Source organism: Odocoileus virginianus, chromosome 23 (assembly GCF_023699985.2).
Source record: "Odocoileus virginianus isolate 20LAN1187 ecotype Illinois chromosome 23, Ovbor_1.2, whole genome shotgun sequence".
In the NCBI taxonomy this organism is placed as follows: Eukaryota; Metazoa; Chordata; class Mammalia; order Artiodactyla; family Cervidae; genus Odocoileus; species Odocoileus virginianus.
The window spans coordinates 45,202,011-45,214,120 of record NC_069696.1 but is presented as its reverse complement, the minus strand read 5'-3'; the positions used below and the strand labels follow the sequence as shown (position 1 = coordinate 45,214,120).

Here is a 12,110-nt window from a genome sequence, read left to right as displayed (position 1 = left end):
TTGTCATAAGGATTTACTGAGATAAAGCCTGTAATGTGGCAATGCGCGGTGTGTGGCAATAGTAAATGCTCAAAAAATGTAAACTATACAGAAGAACTATACAAAAAAAGATCTTCATGACTCAGATAGCCATGAAGGTGTGATCACTCACCTAGAGCCAGACATCCTGGAATGTGAAGTCAAGTGGGCCTTAGGAAGCATCACTACAAACAAAGCTAGTGGAGGTGATGGAATTCCAGTTGAGTTATTTCAAATCCTAAAAGATGATGCTGTGAAAGTGCTGCACTCAATATGTCAGCAAATTTGCAAAACTCAGCAGTGGCCCCAGGACTGGAAAAGGTCAGTTTTCATTCCAATCCCAAAGAAAGGAAATGCCAAAGAACACTCAAACCAGAGCACCATTGCACTCATCTCACACATTAGTAAAGTAATGCTCAAAATTCTCCAAGCCAGGCTTCAGCAATACATGAACCGAGAACTTCCAGATGTTCAAGCTGGTTTTAGAAAAGGCAGAGGAACCAGAGATCAGATTGCCAACATCTGCTGGTTCATCAAAAAAGCAAGAGAGGTCCAGAAAAACATCTGCTTTATTGACTATGCCAAAGCCTTTGACTGTGTGGATCACAATAAAGTGTGGAAAATTCTTCAAGAGATGGGAATACCAGACCACCTGACGTGCCTCTTAAGAAACCTGTATGCAGGTCAGGAAGCGACAGTTAGAACTGGACATGGAACAACAGACTGGTTCCAAATAGGAAAAGGAGTACGTCAAGGCTTTATATTGTCACCCTGCTTATTTAACTCATATACAGAGTACCTCATTAGAAATGCTGGCCTGAATGAAGCACAAGCTGGAATCAAGATTGCTGGGAGAAATATCAATAATCTCAGATATGCAGATGACACCACCCTTATGGCAGAAAGTGAAGAGGAACTAAAGAGCCTCTTGATGAAAGTGAAAGAGGAGAGTGAAAAAATTGGCTTAAAGCTCAACATTCAGAAAACTAAGATCATGGCATTTGGTCCCATCACTTCATGGCAAATAGACGGGGAAACAGTGGCTGACTATTTTGGGGGGCTCCAAAATCACTGCATATGGTGACTGTAGCCATGAAATCAAAAGACAATTGCTCCTTCGAAGAAAAGCTATGACCAACCTAGACAGCATATTAAAAAGCAGAGACATTACTTTGCAGACAAAAGTCCGTCTAATCAAAGTTGTGGTTTTTCCAGTAGTCATGTATGGATGTGAGAGTTGGACTATAAAAAAGCTGAGTGCCAAAGAATTGATGCTTTTGAACTGTGGTGTTGGAGAAGACTCTTGAGAGTCCCTTGGACTGCAAGGAGATCCAACCAGTCCATCCTAAAGGAAATCAGTCCTGAATATTCATTGGAAGGACTGATGCTGAAGCTGAAACTCCAATACTTTGGCCACCTGATGCGAAGAACTGACTCCTTGGAAAAGACCCTGATGCTGGGAAAGACTGAAGGCAGGAGGAGAATGGGACATCAGGGGATCAGATGGTTGGATGGCATCATCAACTCGATGGAGTGGAGTTTTAATAAACTCTGGGAGTTGGTGATGGACAGGGCATGCTGCAGTCCACGGGGTTGCAAAGAGTTGGACACAACTGAGCGACTGAACTGAACTGAGCTGAAATGTCAGCTAGTATTATTATTATACTACAAATAATACTCAGGCAAATAAAAATGATGATAATGAACCTTTCCTATGGGAGTGTACCATGAGGCAGGCACTGCGTTGAACCCCTTTCACTAATTAAAAAAATGTTATCAAATCCTTATCATACATCATTAAGACTCACTGTGATCCATTTTACAAATGAGAAAACAGGGCTCAGGGAAGTTAAGTAACCTGGCCACAGATAACAATAATAAGGAGTAAAGGCAGGATTCAAACTCAGGTCTATTTCACTTCAGCAGATGTACTTCTATTGCTTTCCTGTGTTGATGGTCTTACTCCTCCCATCTTTTCTTTTTTTTTTTTTTTAAGAAAAACTTAGCAATAGTTTGATAGGTCACTTATGGGATACAGTTTCATCAGACTTTCTAATGGATTACCACGGTGGTCCTGACATGGGAGACAGTTATCATTTGTTAAAGGGTGAAGGCTGGTGACCAGAGGACATTCTTTAAGATACTGTCAGTGCTTGTTCTGTTTGTTTGTCATAGTCAAGAATTAGGGTTTGCAGAAGCATGAGAGGATGTACCACAAAAATTTGACTTTACAACAAGGAAGTATGGTATCAATGTACAGTGTTGTCAGCAAAACTGGGTGAGAGAGCAGGGGTTCACATTTTTTAAAGGCAATGGATGACATCTACTCTTAAATAAAATAAAATCCTTAAAATAAAAATGAGGAGACCCGCAGAATCTGTTACGTTAGTGACAAAGAAGAAGGGGATGTAAAATGATCCATAGTATTTCTAAATCTGGGTGACAAGTGCTATTATCCTGGAATTCCCTTGAGATAATGTTCTGCATTAGAAGAGCCTTTTGCAGGGTATAGGGCTTTTGCTTCTTTAACGATTAATATCAAATATTGCATTCCCGCGGCAATCCACATCCTGGTGAAACTCTCTTGGGAAGCAAGTTAATATGAACTCATTATGCTCCAATGGTTGAAAAAAAAACACAGTCTTCTACAGAAAACTTAAAGGCACAGTGCTAAGAGTCTGAGCTAATCCGAAGGCCTTCTTAATAAAACCATTTGAGCAGGGTGTAAAATAAGGTCAAAGCTGCCTATGTTAGAAATTGTGAGAACTGGCAGTTTTTCCAATGATAATGGGAAAGGACCATTTTCACGAAAGAATAAAATAAAATAAATTTTTCTGAGACAGTGAGATACCTGACTCTTAAGGGACTGTCTGGCACATGGTTTCCCAGATCGCGCCTGACAGGGTGCGAGATCTGTTCAACAGGCATGTTTTGGGCATTTGCCACGCTCTAGGCGCACTGATGCTGAAGCTGAAACTCAAGTACTTTGGCCACCTCATGCGAAGAGTTGACTCATTGGAAAAGACCCTGATGCTGGGAGGGATTGGGGGCAGGAGGAGAAGGGGACGACAGAGGATGAGACGGTTGGATGGCATCACCGACTCGATGGGCATGGGTGTGAGTAAACTCCGGGAGTTGGTGATGGACAGGGAGGCCTGGCATGCTGCGATTCATGGGGTCGCAAAGAGTAGGACACGACTGAGCGACTGAACTGCACTGAACTCAGGCACAGTATGCGGTTGCTGTTGTTGTTCAGTCGCTCAGTCGTGTCCAGCCCTTTGCGACCCCAAGGACAGCAGCATACCAGGCTTCCCTGTCCTTCACTATCTCCTGGAGTTCGGTCAAACTCATGTCCGTTGAATCGGTGATGCCATCCAGCTATCTCATCCTCTGTCGTCCCTTCTCCTCCTGCCCTCCATTTTTCCCAGCACCAGGGTCTTTTCCAAAGAGTTGACCCTTGGCATCAAGTGGCCAAAGTATTAGAGCTTCAGCAACAGTCCTTCCAATGAATATTTAGGGTTGATTTCCTTTAGGATTGACTGAATTAATCTTACTGTCCAAAGGACTCTCAAGAGTCTTCTCAAGCACCATAGTTCAAAATCATCAATTCTTGGGCACTCAGCCTTCTTCATTATCCAACTCTCACCTCTGTACAGGACTATTGTGTGGTGAAGTGAAGTGAAGTGAAGTGAAGTGAAGTGAAAGTCGCTCAGTCGTGTCCGACTCTTTGCGACCCCATGGACTGTACAGTTCATGGAATTCTCCAGGCCAGAATACTGGACTGGGTAGACTTTCCCTTCTCCAGGATATCTTCCCAACCCAGAGACAGAACCCAGGTCTCCCACATTGCAGGTGGATTCTTTACCAGCTGAGCCACCAGGGAAGCCCAGGAATATTGGAGAGGGTTGCCTATTACTTCTCCAGGGGAACTTCCCGACCCAGGAATTGAATCGGGGTCTCCTGCATGGCAGGAGGATTCTTTACCAACTGAGCTATCAGGGAAGCCCGCTGTTGCACGGTAGGGGTTGCAAATCAGTGACCTGAGAAGAGGATTATATCTGGCTCACAGAGCATTTGTAAAAGAACAGTGATAAGATTTTTGGGAGGTTTTGCATTAGCAGGCTGAATTTCTGACTTCTCTTTAAAAATCAGGAGGCTTGTCAACCATGATCAACATTCCCATGTGGCAATGGTCAGCTGGAGCTGACCAGGGGATGCTGTCCTTCAACTCTGAATGTGGTTTACTCAGTCCAGCCCAAATGCTTCGTTCGTCTTAGCTGTGTGGCCTCTGTGGGCATTTTTGTTTGGGATTCCTATGCTAAAGGCAACCAGAAGAGTCCCTGTGCTAGTTTGGCTGAATGCCTTTTCATATTTTATTTCCCATTTGTATTTCTGTTCCATTATTATTCTTTACCTAAAGGGAAGTTTAATCATCTGTCCTAGTAATCTATGAACTCCTTGAAAGCAGGGACTATTTATCTCTTCTTTTTTTTTCTTCCTTTTTGGCTATGAGACTCTGAAAAAGTTTTTAACTTCTCTGTGTCTATTTCCTGCTTTGTAAAATGGGCATATTAATATTACTTACCTCATTGAGATGTTATGCAGACTAAATGAGTATATGCAAAGCATTTATAACTGCCTGGTGCATATAAAGTCCTAGACCAATGGTATTTATTATTATTTCTTCAGGATTTAGACCAAGCGCTCAGTACATAATATATAATTTAATGTTGTTTGAAGTTGAATTTGAAGGTCCTAAATTAAACTAGACACCAAAGCAGAGGTCATGCAATAAGGAAACAAGTTAAGGACCTAGTTGCTAGATCTAGGATGTAAAGTCAGTACTTGGTTCCAAGAAGCAGGGAGGGGTCCTCTTGAAATGGATCATAAAGTAACCCCAAGTCCTGAACCCAGAGCACCAGCCAGGCTGTCTCAGACACTGGGAGAGGAGCTAAGTAACAGACTGCCAAATAAATAAAAGGCCTAAATAGCCCCTGCCATTGGGAGAAATTAGGAAGCAGTCAGCCAGGCAAGATACTGGAGGTGGACAATAATAGCTCATTGACAAGGGTTTTATTGCTAGATATAGTTGCACTATTTAAAAAGATCCAGCCATATCATTAAGCTGAGATCATTAAATAACTGTAAGTCCATTTCTTTAAGACAGAGAATTAATTATGCCAGGAAGTGTTTTAAGTAAATTTTCTCCTTGGATTTTATTAAATTCTGAGAGTTTTTTTTTTTCATTCTTCCTTCATTCTGGTTTAATACAAACTCAAAAGCGTTGTGTGATTAAAAAAATTTTTTTTTAAGATGAAGGTACAATGTATATACAATAAAACACCACTTACAGTGTAAAATTCTGTGAGTTTGGACAGACACACAGTCATGTAACCCCTGCCACAATCAAGATATAGAACAATTCCATCATCTCGCCAAATTCCCTTCTTGTCCCTTTACAGTCACTCCCTCCCCCTAACTCCAACCCCTGATAATCACTGGGCTTTTTTTCTATCACTATAGTTCACTCTCTCCAAAGTGTCAGATGAATGTGACATGAATGTGCCCAGTTGCTCATTTGTGTCCAACTCTTTGCAACATGGACTCTAGCCTGCTAGGCTCCTCTGTCCATGCGATTTTCCAGGCGAGAATACTGCAGTGGGTTGCCTGAGGGGATCTTCCTGATCCAGGGATTGAACCCACGTCTCCTGTACTGGCAGGTGGATTCTTTACCACTGAACCACCTGGGGACCCATATAAATACGAAACACTTTGGGTTTGTCTTCTTACATTTAGCATACATATTTGAGCTTCATCCCTATTGTTTTTATCGATAGTTCATTACTTTTTTTTTTCTGAGTAAAAGTCTACCATATGGATAGATATACCACAGTTTGCTTATCTTGACACCAATTGAAAGACATTTAAATTGGTAATTATGAAGAAAGCCTCTGTAAACATCCAGGACAGGACCCGGAAGCCTGGAGTGCTGCAGTCCATGGGGTCGCAGGGAGTCCGACATGACTGAGTGACTGCACAACAAGCATCCTTAAATAGATATTCCCATGAACAGAAGGTTTCGTTTCTCTTGGGTAAATACCTCTGAGGGCAACTGCTGGGTCATGGCATGGGTGTATGTAACTTTATAAAAAAAGGTCAGTTGTCCAAAGTGACTGTACCATTTTGCACTCCTACCAGCCATGTTTGATTTCAAACAATTCTTATAGAATACAGTCTAAAGGATGAATCTCCATTTTCTATAGAGTAAAACATCTCAGATGCATCACCTAATATTCCAGGTCCTCCTTTTGGCCACTGAAGAACTTGCCTTCTCCCTAGCCATATGGCACAGCTCTCCCACATGTATTCCTGGAGACAGACTCAGGCACCTGACCTCGGACCATGCCTGGTGCTCCCCCACTTGGGTGTTTTTGTTTATGCCATTTGCTACCTGGAATGTTCATCTTTTATTACTGAAAGTTTATGTAATCCCACTATTGATATCTTTTCATCCTTCAAGAATCCTGTCTGCTCTCCAAAAAAGACAATTAAAGGTGTTGACAGAGAAGGCCAATGAAACAGGCAAACACAAGCCCCTTGCTCTCTATGCCATTCAAGATTCCCGTGTGCCACGTAGCAAGAGAGAGCTAAGGAGGGGTCCAGAGCACTGCAGAGGAAAAACAGCAAAGTCTTTGCCACAGCAGGTCTCTTTCCCCTTATTACAAAAATAACTAGAACTGGCAGCACGGTATAAAGTGAATTCTCATTACTTGTGGCCATCTGGGAGACCAAAGCTTTCCAATTTATGCAATTTTTGGCCAGTTCTGGATGCGACTCAAGACCTCTCTGCTCCAAGTTTTTTTTTTTTTTTTTTTTTAATATCTGGATAGGTACACAGGCAATATGACTCTAGCAGAGAAGAGGAATCAAAATGCCAATTCTTTTATAACACAGCAAACATAGACTTCCTATAAAAGAGACGAGGTACATGGGATGGATCTGTTTTCTTCCCTAAACAGCTTGGACTCTGCCTAGATGCATAGATGCATCTCTTCCCCGGACCCCCCGAAGTGCTGAAGTCAGCGCCACATGCAACGTGTCCTTCATTTCATCACTGGAGAAGCTGATGCAATTCCAAGGCGCCGGGCCGGGCCAGGGCTTGGATCTTGCTCCATTGTTTACCAGTATTCTAGGGTGGCTGCTTCTGCAGCGCCTGGTAATCGTAGAAAGCTTGCCATCTGCAGCTCCGGAATAATGAGCTGGCAGTCACCGGCTGGGACTGCTATTGTGTGAATGGGCCCTGCATGCCCATCGGGAGCGCTGACACCTGTCGGGTTGCGGAGGAGGACCCGGTCGACTTGATGCCACTCTCCTCCAAGAGGTGGACTCGGCCCCCTGGACCCCCGCTCTATCTCGTAACCAGGCAGGGGTCTCAGCGTTGAAATGAAAACGGAAAGGAAGCCGATTCTGTGCTCCTGGCCGAGTGAGTGTTTCCACCCTGTCAATCCCAGCCAGACATCCTCAGCCCGTCCCGCTAGAGGACAATGGCTCGTTCGACAAGCCCATTCGGGACCCTCCCAGGACCTTTACCTCCACTCTCCCAGTTTAAAAAGCAAACAAACAAAACAAAACGTTGTCTTGCAAAGTAAACAGCTGCCCACTCTAGCCCCGCCGCCCGGCCCGCCCCGGATCTGGAAAGCAGCCCCTGGGTGAGAGCCGGGACGCTCGCCCGGGCGAACTCACCCGGCCGGTGGAGAAGCGCCGGAGCGCCTGGCCGCCCCGCCATAGCATGCTGGAAAGAAGCGCTCGCGCGGGCAGCCTGGGAAGAGCTCAGCCCAAACTCGGCCTGCAGCCTCCGGGTCCCAGGCGAGTCCCGGGACCCCGCTTACGGCCCCGCCCCCTCGCCTGGCTGGGCTCCCGCGGCCAATCCCGTGCGACGGGGCGGGGCGTGCGCTGGTCTCCAGGAGCTGGCCTGGTGTCCAGCCAGAGGGACGGCTTCTGGCGGCTGTCTCGGTTCCATCCTCACTAGCTGTGGGATCTTCTAACAGTTACTCACACTTCTGAGGTATGTAAGAATCTGCCTCGAAGTTCAATCTGACACCCCAACTCATGCCCTGAACACAGTCCTGAAAAGACAACGTGGAGCCACAGAAGATGAGGGGTGGGGTCACCTTCGCCACGTCAGGGTCCCGATTCCTACCTCGTAGTCTGATGAGAACATTTAATGAGATTGTGTATAAAGCACCTGACAACGGGCCTGGCACAGAGCTGGTCCCTGATAGATGGTGAGGTGGTTCCCTCACCTGCCTGAAGAAACGCTCAAGGCATGCTTTAGTTGAACACCTGTATCGAACACAGCTCTTTAGCCTGGCATTCAAGGCGTCTGTAGTTTGGCATTTACTCTTATTTCTTGCAACTCCTTTGCACCTGTAATTCAGTCTGAATGTAGTACTTCTCTATGATTTCTTGGACAATACCTCCCAGGAAAATTTGCCGCCTGTCACTTATCACCAACTAAGCGTGACCAAATTCTTTCTCTGCTTAAAGGTATAGCTCAAATGTTGCCTCCTGGAGAAACAAATGTTTTCCTGATTATTTTTCCTCCCCCACCTCCTGACATCCCCAGAGTAATCTTTCACTCCTCTCGACTGGGAAAGATTTTTCTCTGTACATCTCTTCAGTACAGTTCAGTCGCTCAGTTGTGTCCGACGCTTTGCGACCCCCTGCAACAAGCCAGGCCTCCCTGTCCATCACCAACTCCCGGAGTTTACCCAAACTCATATCCATTGAGTCAGCAATGCCATCCAACCATCTCATCCTCTGTCATCCCCTTCCCCTCCTGCCCTCATCTTCCCCAGCATCAGGGTCTTTTCAAATGAGTCAGCTCTTTGCATCAGGTGGCCAAAGTATTGGAGTTTCAGCTTCAGCATCAGTCCTTCCAATGAATATTCAGGACTGATTTCCTTTAGGATTGACTGGTTGGATCTCCTTGCAGTCCAAGGGACTCTCAAGAGTCTTCTCCAACACCATAGTTCAAAAGCATCAATTCTTCGGTGCTCAGCTTTCTTTATGGTCCAACTCTCATATCCATACATGACTACTGGAAAAACCACAGCCTTGACTAGATGGACCTTTGTCTGCAAAGTAATGTCTCTACTTTTTAATATGCTGTCTAGGTTGGTCATAACTTTCCTTCCAAGGAGTAAGTGTCTTTTAATTTCATGGCTGCAGTCACCATCTGCAGTGATTTTGGATCCCCCCAAAATAGTCAGCCACTGTTTCCCCGTCTATTTGCCATGAAGTGATGGGACCGGGTGCCATGATCTTAGTTTTCTGAATGTTGAGCTTTAAGCCAATTTTTTCACTCTCCTCTTTCACTTTCATCAAGAGGCTCTTTAGTTCCTCTTCACTTTCTGCCATAAGGGTGGTGTCATCTGCATATCTGAGATTATTGATATTTCTCCCAGCAATCTTGATTCCAGCTTGTGCTTCATTCAGGCCAGCATTTCTAATGAGGTACTCTGTATATGAGTTAAATAAGCAGGGTGACAATATAAAGCCTCGACGTACTCCTTTTCCTATTTGGAACCAGTCTGTTGTTCCATGTCCAGTTCTAACTGTTGCTTCCTGACCTGCATACAGGTTTCTTAAGAGGCACGTCAGGTGGTCTGGTATTCCCATCTCTTGAAGAATTTTCCACACTTTATTGTGATCCACGCAGTCAAAGGCTTTGGCATAGTCAATAAAGCAGATGTTTTTCTGGACCTCTCTTGCTTTTTTGATGATCCAGCAGATGTTGGCAATCTGATCTCTGGTTCCTCTGCCTTTTCTAAAACCAGCTTGAACATCTGGAAGTTCTCGGTTCATGTATTGCTGAATCCTGGCTTGGAGAATTTTGAGCATTACTTTACTAATGTGTGAGATGAATGCAATGGTGCTCTGGTTTGAGCGTCCTTTGGCATTTCCTTTCTTTGGGATTGGAAAGAAAACTGACCTTTTCCAGTCCTGGGGCCACTGCTGAGTTTTGCAAATTTGCTGACATATTGAGTGCAGCACTTTCACATCATCTTTTAGGATTTGAAATAACTCAACTGGAATTCCATCAGCTCCACTAGCTTTGTTTGTAGGGATGCTTTCTAAGGCCCACTTGACTTCACATTCCAGGATGTCTGGCTCTAGGTGAGTGATCACACCATTGTGATTATCTGGGTCGTGAAGATCTTTTTTGTATAGTTCCTCTGTGTATTCTTGCCACCTCTTCTTAATATCTTCTGCTTCTGTTAGGTCCATACCATTTCTGTCCTTTATTGAGCCCATCTTTGCATGAAATGTTCCCTTGGTATCTCTAATTTTCTTGAAGAGATCTCTAGTCTTTCCCATTCTGTTGTTTTCCTCTATTTCTTTGCATTGATCGCTGAGGAAGGTTTTCTTGTCTCTCCTTGCTATTCTTTGGAATTCTGCAAAATCTTTCCTTTTCTCCTTTGCTTTTAGCTTCTTTTCTTTTCACAGCTATTTGTAAGGCTTCCTCAGACAGCCATTTTGCTTTTTTGCATTTCTTTTTCTTGGAGATGGTCTTGATCTCTGTCTCCTGTACAATGTCACAAACCTCCGTCTATGATTTTTCAGGCACTCTGTCTTTCAGATCTAGTCCCTTAAATCCATTTCTCACTTCTGGATTTGATCTAGGTCATCTTAGGATGCCTCAGTCAGTTACTGGTATTTAGGTACCTGTCGTCTTCTCTACTGGAAGCTCTTTGAAGACTGAATCCATGCCTTATTTATCAGGATTTACAGTACTTAGCACTAAGCAGAGCTCAGAAAATACTTGTTGAAAGAGAGAACAAATCAATGAATGAATGTGTTTAAGAAGGTAGGAGGGAAAGAAAAAGAACCATTAAAAAATTTATTGAAGTATAGTTCATGTACAATGTAGTGTTAATTTCTTATGCACGGCAAAACCACTCAGTTATACAGATGTGTATATATATATATACTAGAAAAGAGTATATATTTTATATACACTTTTTATATACTTTTTTATACTTTATATACTGTCTGTCCCTTGACAATTTAACCCATTTCCCTGACTGCATTTTGTGACTTCTTGCTGCTCTTAAACTTCCGAATATTGATACTCATTTTGAATTGTTCTGAATCAGGGAGGGTAAGCAAGGAGTGGGGCTTTTCCTGAGTGAAGATTCCATAGTTATATACTTCAGCTCCCAACTTTGGAAAATGAGTTTATGTTTACCCAAATATAACAAAACATACATGATGCCTAAAATTTTCTTCTATAAGAACCAGAAATGTAGTTCTTTTTATAATTGAAAGTTAAGCCAAATGCAACTAGAGAGGTTAACAAACAAACAGAAACTAAAAACACCTGCCAATCTAGTCTTCTGCATGCATGCTCAGTCGCTCAGTTGTATCTGACTCTTTTGCAATCCCATGGACTGTAGCCCACCAGGCTCCTCTGTCCATGGGATGTTCCAGGCAAGAATACTGGAGTGGGTTGCCATTTCCTTCTCCAGGGGGACCCCAACCAAAGGATTGAAACCTATTGCTGGCAAATATGGGGATGAAATAAAGCAAACTTTAAAATAAAAAACTTGAGAGCCTTTGTTATCAGTAGACATACAAAAAAGGAATATTTGAGTATCCTTCAAGCAGGAGAAAAATTACCGACTTGGAAGCCCAGACAGACAAAAAAGGCAAATATGTGAGGGAATTTAAGTAAACACTGACCATGTGAACAAAACCAATAATAAAATCTTGGAGATATATATATATATATATATATATATATATATATCAACAAGATATATATATGAAAATATAAAAGCAATAATAAAAAAATTGTTGGATAAGTTGGGAAGGCTGGGAGGAATAGAATAGTCTTCAGGCAGAAAGAAAATTAATACTAGATGGAAGCTCAGAAATGGAGTGAAGAGTACTAGAGAGGGTAAATATGAGGACAAATTTAAATTAGTATTATATAGAATAATTCTAATAATGGTGATCTCATATAATCTCTATTGTGTTACTTTCTTCTGTCTTTTTCTTTTTGGATTTTATGAAAGAGAAGTTTAAGA

At 43.1% G+C, this 12,110-nt stretch overlaps 1 protein-coding gene across 1 annotated transcript in view; it reads right to left on the bottom strand.

Moving 5' to 3' along the window:
- ALDH1L2 (aldehyde dehydrogenase 1 family member L2) overlaps positions 1 to 7,908 on the bottom strand; it is a 55,281-nt gene extending 47,373 nt beyond the window's left edge. The window contains exon 1 of the mRNA XM_070454020.1: positions 7,762 to 7,908. Coding sequence (XP_070310121.1) covers positions 7,762 to 7,809 — 48 coding nt within the window. The 5' untranslated portion in view covers positions 7,810 to 7,908. The remainder of the gene's footprint in view (positions 1 to 7,761) is intronic.
- Positions 7,909 to 12,110: the final 4,202 nt, after the last annotated feature.